Raw genomic sequence first — 20,324 nt, forward strand, 5'->3', positions numbered from 1 at the left:
AAATGGACCCTCTCATCACTTTCACCATTTGGTAAGTGAAAATCTAGATACCAAGAACTTGGTGCTGAGCCTATTGCATCAATTGACTTTGACATTCTCTTAGGTGTCATTTTTTGTAAAATTAACAACATATATTTTGTAAAGATGGATATTAATACACCCCTATGGACCTAGGGACATAGAGTCTCATGTATGTTATTGAGGAGCCTTATGGCCCTAGGTCCAAAGGATGCCAACAAAATGGTTCTACAAGCGCATTCAGACTACCCCATAGCCGGAGGATCATAGGATCTCTTGTGAAATTAAAGGAACCTTGTAGCCATAGGATACCAAAGTAGTAGCCCTTGAATGGCTTAAATGTCTTTATTGGTCAATGCCTATAGTCACGGGTGCGACATATGTGCACACCCATGTCTACATGACAATGCATGTAGTGAAAAAACCCACATTTCCTTCTAGTTTAATTTAAACTTGTGACCTCTACTGTAAGCCTAGACTTACTAGAATTTCAAAAGATGCATCTTAGCTTGGTTATATAGAACTACACATACTAGGAATATATTATAGGTTTCCCTCTATTGTAAAGAGAGATCCTTTGGCCCTAGGGCCATAGAGTGCCCTTTGGTGATAGAGCTTGAAGAGGACATTCTAACATTTGTCAAACCTCCGTCAACTTTGGAGTTTGTTTTAAAAAAATTATCCATGTGCTCGTTTTGGTAGAGAGAGGTAAAGTTAAACTGCTTAAAGGACCCCTTTGTGAGTCCAAATTTCACCTAATGAAACTGGTGAATATACATCATTTTGGCCAAAGACTGTATAGGGAGTCATCGAATGCAACAGATAGAGGAAGACAGAGATGAGTTTCAAGGATATGAAGAATTGAATGATCACTATGTTGGTCCTCAAAGTGCAAGGCCGTAAGAAGCTTTTAGGCCTCAAATTGATGTAAGGAAAGGGATTTTGTTATTGTGAGGCTCGCAGGTCCAGAATATCCGATATGGCTAGAAGTTGCAGAGTCAGATGTTGATGTAGACAACTCATCTCCTAACTACAAGAAAGTTTTCAGCCAATATTGGGCACCAAAACATCGCGGGAAAAAATCCCACAATCCAAGAACAATATGAAGATTGTTGGAAAAAGAATTGGTGTTGTAATCTTGCTGACCCAAAGCATTAGGAGTATGTTTATGCAGTTGTGTGGTCATAGACTCCAAAGGGTGGAAGACTTATAGAAGCAATTAAAATCCCATCCAATGTTGTGGAAAAAGCACACGCTAGCTTGATAGGAGAAACTGAATAGCATTTCATTTTCATATATTTTTTTCTTGTTATTCGTATCTATGTATGATTTTATAAAGTATTAATTAACACCAACATGAAAATAAAATTTTGATAGAACAAAAAAAGGTGTTTCTCAACACCACCATTTTCTTGAGAATCTATCTCTTTGTCTAATGTACAAGTACTCAACAAAAAATGTATCTATAACATTCCCAACTCAAATGAAATTTTTCCAAATAAAATGGGAAATATGAATCCATAGGCATTGAAATCAGTCCCAAAGTTGTGGGATTTTTTCCATTTTATCTAAAAGAGTGTTATTCAAGAAAACTCCTTCAGCTATGATAAAAGTTTCCTTATAAAACTCAACTCCCTCTTGAGAATTCTAGATATTAACTTAAGTATGTCATGTAAACTTTTACACACATAATTTATGCAAATCAAGAAAAAGTTGAGAGCCTTTCATGAGAGCTTTCTTTTGGACAAAGTTTAAAATCTCTTTTGAAAAATAAGGGTAGTTTCAAAAATAATTCCATTACTTAGTTGCCTTTTATTTATGGAATTTATCTTTATAAGAGTAATTTAGGTAGGGAGATAAAGTAAAAACAGGTTCATGCGAGAGATTAAGGGATAATTATAGATATTAGTCACCCTTCATCATGCATATTATTTATGTAAATATGATCTCTAGTCAACTATGGTTAAAGAGAGTGCTTTCTACTCTCTCTATGCCACATTAGTCTGGTAATCTAAGAAACTTGGAATAGCGGAACTTGAAATAACATCATGGTTAGTTGTTAGCAACGTGGCTAGTTATGATTAGTAATGAACCATAGTTAAAAAGAAAGAAAGAAAGAAAGAAATAATATCGTGGTTAGTTGTTAGCAATGTGGCTAGTTATGATTAGTAATGAACCATAGTTAAAAAGAAAGAAAACAAAATTAAGAAGTTGTTCTTCTTCCCAAGCAAGCAAGGGAAAGGCTTTCTTATGGAAACATGAGAACCTAAGTATGAATTTACGTAGCATGAAAGGTAAATCACTTTCAAGCAAGTGTAATAGTCTTCTCCTTGCTTTGGACATTGTCACCTTTCTCTCTCTCTCTCTCTCTCTCTCTCTCTCTCTCTCTCTTCACCTTCACTTGAAGACCAACAATTTCTCTACTTGGATTGAAAGAAAGGAATGAGATAAACGAGATTCAAGATATGAAAAGCTTGAGGGTTAGGAGAGAGGATAGGGAGAGTGTAATGTGAAGAAGAAGATCAATTTAACAAACTTGATTTGGGTTTTGACCATGGCTTCTCTTGGAAAGGATGTGTGTGTGTGAAAGAGGCTTAGCTATGGATTTCTCAAGTTTACTCACAAGTGTGCACCTTGAGAAATGAAGGAAAGAAGTGTAAAATGAGAAGATAAGTCCTCTTTTTATGCACATTTATTATAAGTATCTTCACTTATCTTGACAACGTATATTTCTTATCAATAAGTTCTTTTTACTTATCTTGATAGCTTATAATTCTTTTTAAAACTTCTTCAACAAGTTACTTACTCACCTTATCGTTATCTTCTCTTTTCTTTTTTTCTTATCTTTTTCTTTTTCTTTTTCCTTGTCTTATCTTTTCATTTTATTTTTCTTTTTGCCTTTTTTTTATAAAGATGAAAAGCTAATTTCTCATGCATTGGTTATGCCCATGTTTCCATGGTATAAATATAAAGTGTCTTGTGACTAAACTTTGGAGCTTGGATTTAGCCCGAATCTACTCAATCTTTTTTTGTTTTGAGTCGATGGTTTAGATGCATTGGTTAGGAGTAAGAGATAGAAGGAGGCCCTTACAAAAGCTAACCTGCATCTGATAGCCAAAAGAAAATTACAATTTTTTTGTTATCATATTGCAAGTCTAGCAACCCAAAACTGTTATATATAGTTTCAATAAGTTGCTTATAAAGTTTGGAGTCACTTAGAGCTGATTTGTTGAAGAATTTGCATGTGGACAGGTGAGAGGTCCAAAGAGGAGAATCATATATTTTGGTGGATAGAGTGTACATCGAGTGTCAAAGTGGAGTGTTTTGTGTTCACACAAGATCTTGACGACCTCTTGGCATACCTCCATGCCCTAATCAAGTCACTTGCTTCCTAGGATTATTTTTTTTCTTGGTTCCGTCTCTTTTAGAGATGTGATAGGTGTTGACCCTTGTGGGCCCTAAGACATTGGCGTCATTGTCGAGGAACGAGTGTCTAGACTAGAGTGAACATAGCCAAGTCTAATAAAGTTTCCTTATGTAGACTCTTAGGTTAGATAGGTTACAAAAGGAGATCCGGGTTTTCGTGATTTTGATTTGTGTGTGATCGTGGTGAGTTTCTCGCTACAAAAGTGTTAGACAAGTTAGGATTGGTGTTTTAGATAGGGTTGGAGCTTAGTGAAAGACTTCATTGACTGGTAGAGTAAAGCTTGCACTAAGCGAGAAAAACATAAGAAAATGGAAAAAAAAATCAGAGTTCAACTAGGGAGTGTAGGTCAATCATTTTAAACTTATTTTTTATTGATTTCTTTTATTTTAGGAGTAGGGTAAGTAAGCAATTTTGACAAGTACTCTCAACATCTCATTGGATCTACATAGTATGGAATGGAGATTTTTCCAAAGGTAAAGAAAGCTTAAAGAGGGATAATGCATCCAAGGAAGTGAATGATTCTGAGCATGATTTTTATGAAAAATAGTGTGTGAGTGCTCATCCATAGCCAAAATTCTCAAAAAACTCTTAATCAGCATCTATGAGCAAAAATTGTGATTTTCTTCTACAAGTGAAGCTAAAGGACAAGTTAGTGCATGAAACCTCACCAATATCTTTGACTAATGTGTTTAAGTACTTGTGTGAAGTTTGGTGCAAATTGACCATCAAAAAGTAAGTTTGGGGCCAAGACTTGACCTTTTAAGCCAGAAAAAGTATTAAAATAGAGCTTGAGATCATTTCACTTACCTGGTTGAGGTAAAAATTGACACAAGTACTGAAGAAGGGTAGAACACTTGCAAATTAACTCCGTGCCTTTGTTGGACAAACTTAGTTCTGGTTTGCTCAGAATTAGGTTCAAAAAGTCTTGCTCGGTGTTTGGAATAGTTCATTACTATTAGTGGTAATTTTTAGGTCTGGTTTGCTCAGAATTAGGTTCAAAAAGTCTTGCTCGGTGTTTGGAATAGTTCATTACTATTAGTGGTAATTTTTAGTTCTGGTTTGCTTGGACTTAGGTTTTCTCGAAAAGTCTCGCTCTATGTTTGGAATTTCTCATTATTTGCTTGATAATAACCAAGATGGATACTTTTAGTCAAACTTCGGTTAATGCTTGAATTGCCTAGTTGGCACTTTAGTTCAAGACATTAAAAAAGGATTTCAACCGATGGAATTTTTCCTCTTTACTCTCATAAAGCCATCATATAGAAATGTGATTAGTTATCTAAACATTGTTTACCCAAGTAGTATGTCTGCACAATTTTGGAAAAAGACAAATTGAGTGGAGTGCAAACTAGATGCTCCCGATCCTAAAAAATCTCTCTCTCTCTTAAGCTCTGTGAGGTCCGTGGGCGGTTGCTGAAGGGCGGTCTTTTTCTTATCCAAGGTTGGCTCTCGTTAGCAGTCGGCAGGAGGAGATCGGGCAGGGGCAATAGTCTCTCTCTCTCTCTCTCTCTCTCTCTCTAGCTTAGGAGAATGTTGCATGTCTTCTCTCTCTCTCTCTCTCTCTCTCTCTCTCTCTCTCTCTCTCTCTCTCTCTCTCTCTCTCTCTCTCTCGCAGGTTCGTGACTTGGAGGAGAGGGGGGAGCATATTCAGAGGGAGTATGTTGAGGAAAGGGAAGGAGGTGGCTGGCAAGAACGGTAGGGCTGGGGCAAGAGCAGGGCGTCAAAGCGGCATGAGCAGAGGGGGCACATGGGGGAGGGAGGAGGTGTGTGATGTGGGTTTTTTAAAAGGGGGTTGGGGGGGAGAATATTGGACAAGCATCTAGTAAAGAAATTGAATTTGTTTACAATGTGTCAGTATAAGTATAATAGTGAGTATTAGGTCTCTCCAATCTCGAAAAAGTAAAAATCTTTTCAAAACATCTGGAGTGCATAAGTGAAGGGTGAGTTTACGAAATGAAAAGACCATAGAGGTGGAAAGCCAAAAGATTTTTTGTGTGCATATAAATCGAGATGGTCGAATGTTCTTTATGCATTTGTGCTTTTCTTCTTAGTTTTCTTTCCTCTAGCGTTTTCAAGCCATTACGAAAGCTTTCAATTTTTTTTAGATTTTTTAGAGCCATTAGGTCTCTCCAATCTCAGAAAAATAAAAATTCTTTCAAAACATATTGAATGCATAAGTGAAGGGTAAGTTTAGGAAATGAAAAGACAGATGAAAATGAAAAGTCAAAAGACAGATGAAGGTGAAAAGTCAAAAGACCTTTTGTGCCCATATAAATAGGTCTTTTTCTTTTCTTTCATTATTCTTTTAGCGTTTTCTTTGTGCTCTCTCTCTCTCTCTCTCTCTCACACACACACACACACACACACACACACACACACAATGTTGTATCCGTCCTTTTGAGGTAATATTGTTGCAAATCTATGTGCTTTGTCATTGCCTGTTGTTATGTGCTATAAACTAACGCATCGTTTTTCTTATTGTTGAGAGAAATCTTTGAATTAAGAATACCTTTTAATTTTTTAGAGCCATTAGGAAAGGCTTTTATGAAGCTGAAGTAGTTCCATTACTTCAACTTCATATCTAATTATATATATATACATTAGCTAGTCAGATTGTAGATTGTTTGTGTAGTGTAAGAACCTTGCTTTGGCACTTCATGACTATTTGTTTTCTTGCTTAGGGCTTCATTTAAATCAAACCAATCAAATATGAAATCAAGTAACATTTTAATCATTCAAAGTATTCGCACGTTAAGTTAGTCATCATTTTATATGCACCATATAAACTACTAGGAAACACAAATCATCACAAGAATGCAAAAGAACAAGTCAAATACAAATGGGTTTTTATTAGAGTTTAGTTGGGTGGAAAAAAATCATTCTACTTTTTCATACGCGGTACCGCTCTGGAAAAAAAAGATTGTGGTTTGGATCTAAAGTGCTTGCATTTTGAATAAAAGGAGTAGAGCTAAAAATATTTGTAAAGTAGATGCTCTCTTTATTGTTGCATAACTAGGTGGTGGTGGTACACTTGGGGGTGAAGGGGGGCTATCTGTTGAAGATGGAGGTGATGGAGGAGCCATGAACAAATCACACGATTCACCATTGCATGTAAGCTGTGAATTTCCTCCATACCTACATACATGACATCTCAACCAGATAAGAAACAAGTAACATGAATACCCATATGAATTATTTTCAATGAACAATAAGCATAAGCTATTTATGATACATTAAAAATTCTTTCCAAAAAGAAATATATCTTTATTGATTTTACCTTAACCATCTACAAGTCCTTGACTATCTATAAATGCATGTCATTCTTTAAACTTCTATAGAAATGGACCAAAATCAATATACCTAGCATATTGATTTCGTTTGAATTCTTGTGGGGTGATAATATTAATGTTTGTGTATTCCTTGAGGGATTTGTATTGCTATCTTGGTTTTTATGAGGTAAACTAGTTACAAACGCAAGTTGAGAGGAATAACTTGGAAACAAAGTTCCATATCAATTCATGACTTCAATGCGTGTTTAAAAACAAGGATACATGCCTCATGCAATGCCAAGGGTTCAAACATCAATGCCATCCTCAAAGCAACCTTAAGTATTATTGATTCTCCTTGTATAAAAAATAGTCAATCATCAGCAAAAGATGTTTGCCTTTAAACCGTTGTTCTACCCAAAACCTAAGCATCAAAGCACCTCAATGACAAATAAAGATAGTGGCTATACATTTTAATTAGGCTACAACTATTATTATTACAGTATTATTGTAAAAAATAGAGAACGAGAGAGCTTGAGCCCTTGCAAACACACACACACATACAACCAAGAGAGCACGCAATCGGGATGGAATAAAGTTTCTTCTTGTTCTTCCCTGCTTAGAATGATGCAAAGGTCTACAAAAACAAGTGTGTTTACAACATAATAAAAACATATGTACAACAGTCAAAAAGACAATGACCGAGCTAACAAGATACATGGCAATCACTCTTGATAGGGAGACCAAGTCGGGAAAGTCTAGTTGAAGTACTTTTGGCAATGATCTGCATGTGTGCCAACTCGTGCCTATGATTAATGCACCAAGGGGATTTAGTTTATGAACCACATCTTATTATATGGATATTGACATGACATTATAAATAAATGATACCACATGCAATGAAACCCACAATAAGTGCATGAAGGTGGGTGATTGGGACACTCGGTCTTACAAGTGTGCGCCTACGTTGTTGGACAGTGGCCCCAGCTAGGTGGTGATGTTGGATGGTAGCTAAAGTCGGGTTCGGATGTTTTGTTCCGACGTGTCCCTATAGGTGGTCCTTGTAGCCGGGAGATCCATCTCCTTGTAGCTGTTCCATGACTTCCATCTCCTTGTAGTTGTTTGAAAGGGAGAGGTTTGTCATGACTACTTATTGCATGTAAGGAGTATTCCTTGTTTTTTCATATAGAAGGTATACAAGATACATGAGAAAATGCTACCGACCATCCATAAATAAAGGAAAATGTAGATAAATTGCAATCTCTTCCCAATACGTAGAAATGAACACATCCCAGTTTTATTTTATTTTTTCAACACACCAGAGGGCCCATAGGGGGAGGTGCTTATCCCTTCCAAATATTAGCCATGTTACATGGTCGGGCAAGAGCCACGCGTAGGCATCACCATGGCCACCTAATTGATGCACCACGTGCTGGGAACAACGGAGAGAACTCGTAGCAACCAACTAGGAACCTCCTCTTTTGGTGACCCACCCGAGGAAGAGGATGCACTCCATGATTGGAGAGTGTCTTCCAACTGAGGGCCCATCCCAAGTGCATAGCCAAACTGCACTGGCTTCTCATTCATGATTCAATGATTAAAAGATTTAACAAACTTGGTAGGCTCTTAGGGTACTTGGACCAACCAAGTAACATCTATCCTCTACAACGTTAACACCAGTTGGGCACAAGGTGTCCCTCTAGAGTGTGACCCAACAAGGGATATGAACAACACGCCCCAATTTACTACCCCTCGTTACCAGGATTCGAACCCCTCAACACTGTAGGATTCCAATAGGCCTTTTTGCTAGGCAGGCAGGCCAAACAGATGGACCAAGGAGAATGACTCAAACAAATACATGCGCACACCCTTCTCTTCACAAACCAAACATTCAAGCAAGGTAACTCACGTGAAGTTTAGAGTGCCAGCCTTGAGCTTTGACAAAAGAGATGGTGGTACTTCTCCTTCAAGTTGATTGTTTGCCAAATACCTGCAAACTCCCAAAGGTTGACAGACAAATTAGAAGGAAAAGATGTAGACAGATTTATAGATCATCATATGCCAAGTTGCTTTAGCAAAAGAGACTTACAACTTCTTTAAGCCTGGAAGAGTGCTTAATGCAGCAGGTATCGAACCTGAAAGTCTATTGTTTTCCAGGTTCCTAAACACATGCAAGTTGACAGCATTACTCAGAAAAAGAAAGCCTTACTGACAACTTTTGAGATACAGCTACATCATTTGTGCACACATGCACATGCACAGAGCTTACAGAGTATGTAGTTTCGTCAAGATGGCAAAGTCTGGAATTGGTCCCGTCAAACGGTTCGTGCTAAGATCACTATTTGAGAAAAGAGACAAAGGGAGAGTATAAAGATCAAATCAAGGCATTTGCTTTCCTATTTGTATAGAAAAGAAAAGAAAGAGAGAGACAGAGAGAGAGGGGCAACCCTACAGGACTTCCAAATTACTTAGTGAGTTGAATTCAGGGATCATTCCAGTTAGATTGTTTCCATCAAGATGTCTGAAACAACCAAACTCAAAGCAAAATAAAAAAGCTAGCTTGACAAATTCACGTCTCTCTTGTTTTCTCAAAGAGCTTTTACCATTCCATAACACTAGTTTCACAAGTTTACTTACATTTCAGTGAGGCCTAGCAACTTGTCAAATTGACTGTATATCACACCCTTGAGAGCCCATCTGGACAAGAATCTGAAACACACAAAAATTGTGATTACCTGATCCAATTGCATTCACAATGTTCTTGTGATGAAAATGAACATTCACATCCCATGCCTGCGGTCTCACAAGATTTGATCTAGCCTAGAACCACTCCCCTAGATCCCATGAAGGCGTACACCAAGGCTGGCCATCGCGAATCCTAATTGCCCACAAGAGCAGTGTGGGAGAATGCCTCATAGTGCACGCGGTCAGATCTTTCTTCACGATGGCATGGGATTTCTGAGGATGATAATGATATCGTTTCATATGACCATGATCTCTGCCTTCACGAGCCTACTAGACAATTGGGTGGGCTAGTGAAGTGCTAGGAGGGGGGCAACCTATCCATCTTGAAGGAAGATCTGACGGTGAGCACTACAGGGCATTGGTCACATATAAGTGAACAAAGCATGGGATGAGTGATCAAAGCAAATATCAAAGAATTGAATAGACAGCCTTGCATGGTAACTCCAGCATCCATTAAAACAAAAGTCTGAGAACCATCACTAATTGTACCAGCCATTCAATCTGAGAAATAATTAACCTTTAACTCAAAAGAGACATCATGAACCCAAATGCACCATCATGAATGCGAGGTCACATTAGGGTTTTGATTTCATGATTGCTCAATCTTGGCAGATTTCTTGTCACTACATCTGTCACACTGTCCTGCTTAATAACAGGTGAGAGGACACTCCCAGTTCTTTTTCTGAGAGAGATTTGGACAGTTCCACGGAGTCATGGACAGCCCACACCAAAGATGTCTTGGTTTGCACCCGCTAGAGATCTCCGACTGAGAGAGAGACCTATGTGGAACAACACACTAGTGTAGAGGCCACTGCAGAGATAGATGATGTCTTTCTTTATACCTCAGCAAGATAAGCTGACTACAGGTGGTGCTACTAAACAGAGAATTTTATTTAATAAGGCCATAAATTTACATTGCTCAAGACGCCCAAAGAATTGAAAGAGAGCGTGATACATTGCTATCTGCAGAAAAAGATACAGGTTATGTTGCAAGATTAGGCTCACTTGCTTCTTTGCTATGGAGGAGATAGATCCATTGTGTCTTTTAGGCATGTAGGCCATTTTGACCTTTTGCAAACGTTAATAGTTGCTAGCTACTAGAGATTGCCCTTAAAATTTAGGTGTTTGATTTATACAAGTATTCATCATGCTATTAAAAACACAAGACCACTTACATGGATGTAATTCTAGGGATGCCTTCACTTAGAGAGCAGTAAACCCATGTCCAAGGAAACTTTTCTGGCATGCATGGATCTCCAAATGACCCGTTGATCGTATAATAGTCCCTTATATCACGAATTGTGCGTGCTACAAAAATCAACCAAGTTTTCGTAAGTCGAAATGTAGGTTTGTTAGAGAAACGTATTCTACAGAAGATATAAAGTCAACGACAATAAATACCACACAGCATATCAGAAATCATTCCATAAAACACACGATTTGGAAAAATAAACAAGACTCTCTCAGTCAATACAACATAGCATATCTTTTTTTTTCCCCAAAAAAAAGGTGCTTCCATTAGTTAAGAAAACTGCCCAATGGGCTACAATCTGCCCGTGCTAGAAAAGGTTACATCAACATGTTGGGAGACTCTCCCAATGAAAAACAAGGTATGTACAATGATGGCTAAATCAGGAAATGGGAGGAGAAAACAACCACACTAGTGGACGGTACTGCGGCCTTGGGCACCAGAGTTGCAAGAAAGCCTCATGGCGCTCTCGCATGCGATCAGAGCTGCCCTGGAAACTCTCAAACTGGCCCCTAAGTGTGTGGATCAGCTCGAGCCAAATGTTGCGGGCACTCTCTGCCGGGGGGACAGGTTGAGCCTCAAAGATGCGAAAGTAGCCGGCTCGCCAGATGAGCCGCAGTGTCGGGCTGCAGATGAGCTCTCAACACCACTCCCTATCTCTGCTCCGCTCTTGAGGAATTGACTCGGTGGCTGGCTGGAGTGTAGGCCGGCCCTCCTGTATCACAATCATCCTGCTAATTGAAACCATCTCAAAACAAAGCGTTGGGCATGTAAGTGTTGACCAAGCTCTCTCTCCCCAGTGGGGCCTTCAGTCTCATCCCCTGACGCCCTCCTCAGCCGTAGGGGACTCGACATGCGCCTGCTGCAAGGCGATCTCTTGGTAGTGCTTTCGCTACGAGCCGTGTGGCTCGAGAGGGACAGCCCCACCTGAGGCCGCCTTTTTTGGTGCAGACTTCTCCTTTTGCAGCAGTCCCTCGAGGTTTGACTAGCTTTGACATTCGCAGATGCTGGGACTTCTTCGACTACATCTTCACACGGTTCCTGGGTGACTCTTCTCCCAACGTGGAGTCTTGCTTTCGAGTTCACGTCCTCTTTCTTGCAGCTAGAGGCATTGAGGCTTTGGACACAGCAGTAGGTTTCTCCTTTCCGCTGTGCGGCAGAGATTCCACAGAGTGGACACTGGCTCCAGACTCAGGCGACTGAGTTCTCACACCACACAGGGGATTTAGGGGTGACAGATCTGGTGCAGACACTTTGGCCTCTTGCCAAGTTCAGCGTGACGCCTCCGGATGCAGTGGGTTGCAGGCACATTGTGGTGCATTTGTTTGCTGACACTCAGAGCCCCCCTCCTTGTTATGTATTTGCATGAGGATTCTTAGACAGAGGATGTAGCCCTTCCGGTTGCACGCTCGGCTTGGGCTTGGGCGGGACAGTCACTTCTTTCGCGCTTATCTAGAGGTCGTTTGGATGCGGATTATTCCCCATCCAAACCGGCCTCAAAGATAGCGAGGTTGGCTGCTGTGGTAGCAGCTATTTTCTCCCACTGACTCCATGAGGATTATCTCATGGAATGTGAAGGGATTAAGAGGGCCCCAGTTTCAGCGTCAGAGTGGTTGGCTGCGTCAGGAGCTTCAGAGATGCCATGTGGGTGGTGAGATTGACATTCTTATGCTTACAGGAGCATCATCTTTGTGAGAGCCGCATTAGACAGTTGGTCAGATTTTCCGTGGTCACTATGAGACGTTTTGGTCAGCTGCATTTGGACTTGGAGGCATCCAGGGAGGGGTATGTATGATTATTGCGGATTCTTTGTAGCAGGCCATTGTGGGCAGAGGGATTATTTGTGCAAGGCAGGGCTCACTGGATTACGATGCAGGTTCAAGGTTGCCTCATGGGATTCCTGAACATCTATGCGCCCAATGTGGCGAGTGCACGTACAGAGTTTTGGTCTCACATTGTAGAGTCTCTGCCGCAGGCAGAGCAATGGTGCATTGGGGGTAATTTCAACATGATGGAGGACCCCTCTGACAGGATTGGAGGTAGTCATACTACATACAGTACATGGAGTTGAGTTAGTAGCTAGGGACAGGTTATGTACGACTTTGTGGGTTTCAGATGTATGGCAGCATTCTAGCTTTGTGAGGCCCCCTGACAGCCGGCCTTCTCTCGTTTGAACCGCAAAGTAGGAGGAGTGAATCTATCTCGGATAGAGTGACTTGGGTGGGTCAGTTTGCATTCTGGCTGGGACTTCTTTTTCGGAAAATGCACCAATGAACCTCACACTGACCGATAGGCAGATGAGGGGGAGCACAATGCTTCGCATCCCTGAGAGGGTCTTTCTGGACTCTGCACTCAGAGAGCGAGTGGTGGCTCTTTGGACAGAGGGCTTAGACATGTAGGACTCTCCTGCTGACAGAGTGTCCTCTGGACTTGCTCAGCTTAATCGGCTAGTTCTCCATGAGTCTACGGCCCGCCTGGCTACAACGAGAGCGGAGGAGCAATGTCTCCGACAGGGCGTTGCTTACTTGCAGAGGATGCAGGAGCAGCATCCAAACAGTCCTTGGTTGGAGGAGAAGTTGCAGCAGGCTCGCCCAGGAGCTTGCCAGCACAGAGGAGAGGCGCCAGGAGTTTGCTTTTCATCGACTGGAATCTCAGTGGACCCAGGTGGGTGACAGAGTGACAGGGGACTTCTTTGAGACAGTGGGACCCCGACATGCGCATGCTGGGGCCAGCCAGTTGAGGAGGCCTAACGGGTCAGTTGCTTTAGAGCCAGAAGACATGCGTGCAGTTGCCACGGACTTTTATTGCGACCTGTTGCCAGCAGAGCCTCAATCTGAGCATCAGGATGCATGTAGAGAGCAGTTGCGGGCACAGATGCCTTGTCTTGTGACTGTGGAGATGCGCCAGAGGCTTGAGATGCCTCTTCACTTAGAGGAGCTTCACGCGGCCCTCAGAGCACTTTCCCGTGGTAGCTGTCCAGTTGAGGATGGTTTGACTCCTATATTTTTCTTAGAGTACTCGGACTTGCTTGGCTCAGATTCTGTAGCACTTTTCAGTACATCCTACACACAGGAGAGATGCCTAACAGCATGAGTGAGGGCCTGATTTACCTCATTCCCAAGGAGGGTGGCTCCTTGGATGAGATTCGACAGTGGCGGCCCATCACCATCCTCAACTTAGCCTACAAAATTCTCGCCAAGGCTCTGAGTTTGAGGATTCAGCCACTTCTAGAGAGCATCATACATGGGACACAGACAGGTTTTGTCAAGGAGCGTAGTATCCTTGACAACATCTTCACTTTCTGGGAGGCATCTGCCCTTGCACACCTCCATGGTGAGAATCTGGTGATACTTCTTCTCGATTTTGAGAAGGCCTATGATAGAGTTGACTGGGACTTTTTGGAGGGCACTCTACGCAAGATGGGCTTCTCAAATACATGGATCAGAGGTGTGTCAGCTCTTTACAGACGGGCAAACAGTTAGGTACTTTTGTCAGGTGGTAGAGGAGATCGTTTCATGCTCACACGTTCAGTTAGACAGGGCGATGAGGCGATAAGCAAGTTTTTGGTTTCACAACAGAGTAGGTTGGTCTACGTGGCTTAGCGCTCCCTATTCGGGGAGATAAGCTACTGGATGCTGAGTTTGCATACGACTCAACCTTGTACTTGGAGGGCCAGGAGGCCAACCTTCACAGGTGTGAACAGGCTCTTGAAACCTTTTGTTGTGCATCGGGTGCACTGATCAACTGGAGAAAGATGGTTGATTTCTCGGTTGGTAGTGCTCCTACGCCTGATTGGCTGCCATGGGAGGGTTTCAGATGGATTCCTCTAGGGACTGCACTTCGATACTTGGGTTGTCAGGCTGGCTTGGACTTGTCTACTGAGCAGCAAATTGCTCCCCTCCTCCTGTCCATCAGTAGGAAGTTGTTACATTGGAGTTCTACACGACTTTCACTGGCAGGCAGAGTTGTAGTGGCCAACCAGGCGTTGTTGGCTACTATGTGGTACATCACTTCTTGTTGGATCTTTTCGAGTTCCTGCATTAGCTAGGTAGGAGGCTGATTAGGAACTTCCTTTGGTCAGGGTGTGACACTCAGATAGCCTGGGCCAAAGTGGCTTGGCAAGTCATCATTCGTCCTTGTTCTCAGGGAGGGATGGGATCATAGACCCAGCACAACAGAGTAGAGCCCTTCTTGGGAAGTTTGTTGTCAAAGGATTACTTCTAGGGGAGGAGCCTGGAAGGAGTTTTTGCTTCAGCGGCTTAGTGCTAGAGTACCTCAGGCTGGAGGCCCGTGGCGACCTTCAACCGGATGGATTTTCACAGAGATGCGCAGAGTTGGCCTGAGCAAGAGAGTAGAGGACCGTTTCGCTGCGAGTCTGCTCCGTTCCTGGGAGCAGCTGCGGAGAGGCCTAGAGCAGCATCAGCCTACTTGCATGGAGAAGCGCTTGAGACAGCCCATTGTTTGGAACCCCATGGTTAGCACTCAGAGAGGACACTTGGTTGGTGGTAGGCCTCACGTTTCTTGGGGTCCCATGGCAAAGGGTCCAGCACGCAATTTAGGTGACTGGTTACGGTTTTCAGGCTTATGAGAGGAGCTTCAGAGCATCCAGCTACAAGGCATGAGAGGGGTGCATAGCATGTGTTAGGACATCAGAGAGGCAGTACCAGCTGAGTGGCTCACACCTCTCGAGTCAGCAACCCCCAGGTGGATGGCGGCCTTCATGCGATTGGAGGTTCTCATTGCAGTTCGGGCTTGCTCAGAGACTGTACCCTCCTTGTTTTTCGAGCTATAGGGTGAGGGTCGCTTACACCGAGTCTCGGTAGAGGCCCCACAGGTGGCAGAGTGCTATTTTCAGAGGATCCGGGTTGTGGGCATCTGTGAAAGGACTTGTGTCATAGATCCTGACACTGCAGCTCTTGAGACTGGCCACTGGAGGTTGTGGGCTTGGGAGTGTTGTCCACTGGCACAAGTGTAGTGGGATCTTGGAGAGTGGTTTTGGAGGGATCCTTTCTCCTCACTCGACCATCCAGGTGTCCCTTTCTTTCAATACATTGTTCGACTGGGACGTCACATACTAGCAGCACGGAGAGAGGCCCGTCCTCCTGCAGCACCTCATTGGCAGGAAGAAGGGTCTCAAAGCTGTGTTCTTGTCAGTATCTCAATGGCAGGAGCAGGGTCTCACAACTGAGTTCTTGTCAGCTTTTTAGGAGAGGTTGTAAGACTCTACACAGCCGCGAGGAGTCACCTTGTTCCAGTGGATGGTTGCACATGAAGCTATAGCAGTTTGGAGCTGGCTTGTACACAATGGTCTCTCGCCAACATGCGCATCTTGTGACCATCCTATGGAGAGTTAGCGCCATTGTCTTTGGGATTGTCCTTTGGCACAACAGGTTTGGCTTCATGTCCTTCGGCCAATGCCAGCTCTTTCCACGGCACGGCAGTACACTTGGGGGGTGGCTGCTTGGTCCACTCTCACGGGTTCGGCAGCACTTCAGTTTGAGCTATCCTACACCAGCAGGATGATACTGATGCAAGGGGTCGACCTACACTCCAGCCTGCCTACAGAGCTTACTCCACAGGAGTGGCGCAGTGAGAGAGAGGAGTGTGGGAGCTCATCTACGGCCTGACACTTTGGTTCATCTGGCGGGCCCGCTGCTTTCGCATCTTCGAGACTCCCCATGTACCACCAGCAGATACAGTTTGGGATCTTTGGCTAGAGCTGATCCATACTCTCAGAGGATAGTTCGAGAGACTCTAGGGCAGCTCCGACCGCATGCAAGAGCGTAGAGAGGCTTTTCTTCAACTTTGGCGCCCTGGGCATTTCTTCACCATGGTCTAGGGTGTGCTGAGACGGCACTACCGTCCACCTGTGTGGCTTTTCCCTCCTCCCATCTCTTGACTTCGCCTCATTGTACATATGTTGTTTTTTCATTGGGAGAGTCTCCCCCTTATGATTGTTGTAGCCCTCTCTGCTAGAGGTGGTTGTAGCCCCATGGGCAGTTTCATTAACTAATAGAAGGATCTTTTTCTCGGAAAAAAAAAGTGTTGACCAAGAATGGAAGCAGTCATGCTAATGTACATGGGACTGAGTTGGCTACTTGGGAACGGCTATGTATGACCTTGAGGATCTCAGATGTATGGCAACAAGCTAGCTTTGCACGGCCCTCAAACAGCCTCTCTCTTTTCTGATTTGACCATAGAGTGGGCGGAGTGAATCTATCCAGGATAGATCGCTTCTATGCTAGTAATCACTTCTGTGACTTGGGTGGTTCAGTATGCATTTTGGCGGGGACTGCTTCCTTTGATCACACGCCAGTGATCCTTACTTTGGCCGACAAGCAAAAGAGTGGCAGTGTTATGGTACGCATCCCTGAGAGGATTTTGCTAGATACATAACTCAAAGAGAAGGTGGTTATGCCGTGGACTGAGAGTTTGGATACACAGGGGGACCTTGCTATTAGAGTGGCCAATGGGCTCAAGGAGCTGAGTCGTTTCTTTCTTCAGGAGTCGACAACATGACGCGCAAGAGGAGAAGAAGCAACTACATTGTGGCATTACCTCCTTACAGAGGATGTAGGAGCGACACCCAAGTAGTCTTTGGATGGAGGACTAGATGCAGCAGGCTCGACAGGAGCTGATTGCCATTAAGGAGCGGCGCCATGAGTTTTTCTACCACCGACAAGCATCTCAGTGGACCGATGCAAGCGACAGAGTTACTGGAAAGCTTTTTGAAGTGGTGGGTCCCCGCCATGTGCAGACTAGAGTTCGCCAGTCGAGGAGACATGATGGGACGGTAGCCACAGAGCCTAGAACATACAGGCAATAGCTACTGACTTTTATCGAGGGTTGCTCTCAGCTGAGCTGCAGTCGGAGCGTATGGATGCATGTCACAAATTGCTAATGCGTCAAGCCACTGAAGAACAGAGTGAACTTGAAAATCCCGATTGAGGGGCCTAAACCCTAAGAAGAAGCAAGAAAAGAAGTTTTACCAAATTACAAAGTCTTGCCGAGTGGCCTATTTTTAAAGGAGTGCCCACCAACTTATGGGACCCCGTCCGATGGGGCCCAAATGACATAAAGAGATTAAAATAAAGCACGACCACACTCTTGCATAGAAGATGATGATGTGGCAACTATAAAAACACCCATGATTTGCACTGGCAGTGCCACATGGTAGCTTGTACGAATTTCTGCAATTCGTGCTCACATGCTCACATGGTAGGTGTGCGGATTTCCGTGATTTACGTTGGGCAGCTTTGGACGCTGCTTTTGGGACCAGATGCTTTTGAGTTGAAGCTTTTCATGCAATTGCTTTTCATAGACCAAGGGCCTCCAAATATGTACAGAGGGATCAATCTCTGGTACTCTTCTGGATGAAGGTGCAGAGTGCGAGTACCGGCAATGTACTAAGTTCAAGCAATATAAAGAAATACCGAAAGTGGCGCCAAGGTTTGGGGCCAGTGCTCTCTCACGGTGGAACTCCGCCACTCCCTGTCTCATGTGTCGTGCACTCTCTCTCTTTCTTCAGTTCAATTGTTATTTGAAGTGCTTAAAGTTGTCCAATCTGTTCTTTTCCATTGGCCCGTGGTGCCCTTCCTGTGACAGTGGTATCAGAGCTTCAGGCGTGTGATTTTCTGAAAGAATACCAGTCCTATCAATGAGCAGACGGAGCAAGACGGCGCTTCCAAGTTTTACAAGGATCCCACTCTTACTTCATCGCATATCGGGCGCGCTCCCGTCTTCATCGCTCTGTCCTACAGGAAATAAGCTATAAAGATCACTTACAAGAGAAGGATCAAAGATTTTTCAAGCCGCTGTTTTTCTTAGACGTAGTGCCATACAGTGGTGGATGTCTATAGCTACCAAGCAGCACACTCGAAGAACTTGGCAAGCTTTCACAAAAAATTTTGCCTAAAGTTACATGTCTTCAGACATCTTCCATGGGATTGCAACTTCCAACAGAGTGGGGTCTCCTCAAAGGCTTGCCACAGAAACCCTAGCAGATTAAAACTTGAAATTTATCGACATCTCTAACCAAGCGTCTCTTCTCGAGCTGATAACCTTGGAGGTCCAATGTGATTGCTATGTATTGGGACTACCATCACCACCAAAGGAACACTATCTATCGAGGCTTGTTTCAATTGTTCAAGAGCTTATGAACCATGCTATCGTCGACTACAACCTTATGGAAGAAATCTAACCCTAATCTTGGTGCAAGTTGCAAGATGGAAAGCCAGTCGTCTTTTCGATTTCAATTGATGTCGAGATTGCTTTTTAAGTTTGAGTTATGTTTGAGAACTTGTTTGGTGACCATGTTTGGAATTTGTTTGAAATGGATAGTATCTGTTTTGAACCTGTCTTGGTGCCGATTTGAATTGATTGACTCTAGTTTTAATAATGGTTTCAATGATTGGTGATTTACTCCTGGGTGGAGTAGTGAGAAATGATATTTGAGAATGCTTGCACATACTCATGGCTCGGACCCTTGTGGTTATTTTCAGGGGGAGTCTTGAACATTTGAAAAGTGTTGTTTTTACTCATGGACCGAACCCTTGTGGTTATTTACAAGTGGAGTATTAAGAAGTTTGAGCAGTGGTTAGTCTCAGCACCTCCAAACGACACAGGTTGCGATCTGGGGGCGTTTGGTTGTAAAAGGCCTCTATATCTCCCGGCCCGGACCTTTTTAGGTTATGGGGAGGAGTGATGGGGGAGTCCTTGAACAACTCATGGCCCAGACCTAGATGGTTATTTGCGGGGGGAGTGTTCATCATTGGCGGCTTTATCTTTCTATGTTTTGTAACATGCATATGTGAGCATTTGTGTTGCATTGTGATGTGCCAACCACTAAATTTTCCTTATTGGATGAGATACTTCTAGGAAGTCAATGACCCAAAATATCAAGAGTTTTGATCTGGAATGAGACTCCTTATTGGATGAGATTTTTCTATGAAACCAACAACCCAGGATATCAAGAGCTCCAAACTGGAATGAGACTCCTGATTGGATGACGTACTTCTGGGAAACCAACGACCCAGGATATCAAGACCTCCAAACTAGAATGAGACTCCTGATTGGATGACGTACTTCTGGGAAACCAACGACCCAGGATATCAAGACCTGCGATCTGAATTGAAAAAACTGATTGTCCCTCGGAATGACCCTCGGAAATTTTTTAGCTAACGTGAGTTGTTTTGCAGATATGCTGTAATTGTGGACGATTACTTTTTTCTGAGAAGGGGGGATGTCACAAACTGTTGACGTGTCAAGCCACTAAATAACGGAGACAACTTGCAAATCCCGACCAAGGGGCCTAAACCCTAAGAAGAAGCAACAGAAGAAGTTTTACCAACTTACAAAGTCTTCACATGGGCAATGGTGAAGAAGGGTCTTGTTCGCCAAAGTCGTTAAAAGAAGGCCTTTCCGCCCTCATGTGGTCGGGGCTAACGTGAACCCTCTAAAATGCTCCCCTAAGTGTGCGGATCATCTCTGGCCAAATGTTACTTACAATCTCCACGTGTGGGATGGGTGGGGGGGCTGGGGTGTGGTGGGATTAGGGTACACCGGTGTGGGTTGTGTGTGGAAAGGAGTTGAGGGCTGATGTGTGTAGAGCAGATAAGAT

General features: G+C 43.2%; 1 protein-coding gene across 1 annotated transcript in view; it reads right to left on the reverse strand.

Annotated features, from left to right (window-relative positions):
- Positions 1-6,229: 6,229 nt before the first annotated feature.
- LOC147449044 (putative LRR receptor-like serine/threonine-protein kinase At1g67720) overlaps positions 6,230-20,324 on the reverse strand; it is a 53,717-nt gene continuing 39,622 nt past the window's right edge. Inside the window, exons 6-12 of the mRNA XM_086522514.1 lie at positions 10,632-10,764; positions 9,349-9,420; positions 9,164-9,232; positions 8,981-9,049; positions 8,801-8,872; positions 8,621-8,701; positions 6,230-6,580 (exon numbers count right to left, since the gene is read on the reverse strand). Of these exons, the coding sequence (XP_086378640.1) occupies positions 6,379-6,580; positions 8,621-8,701; positions 8,801-8,872; positions 8,981-9,049; positions 9,164-9,232; positions 9,349-9,420; positions 10,632-10,764 (698 nt within the window). The 3' untranslated portion in view covers positions 6,230-6,378. The remainder of the gene's footprint in view (positions 6,581-8,620; positions 8,702-8,800; positions 8,873-8,980; positions 9,050-9,163; positions 9,233-9,348; positions 9,421-10,631; positions 10,765-20,324) is intronic.

This window comes from Adiantum capillus-veneris, chromosome 10, assembly GCF_014529385.1.
Source record: "Adiantum capillus-veneris isolate H3 chromosome 10, ASM1452938v2, whole genome shotgun sequence".
Lineage (NCBI taxonomy): Eukaryota > Viridiplantae > Streptophyta > Polypodiopsida > Polypodiales > Pteridaceae > Adiantum > Adiantum capillus-veneris.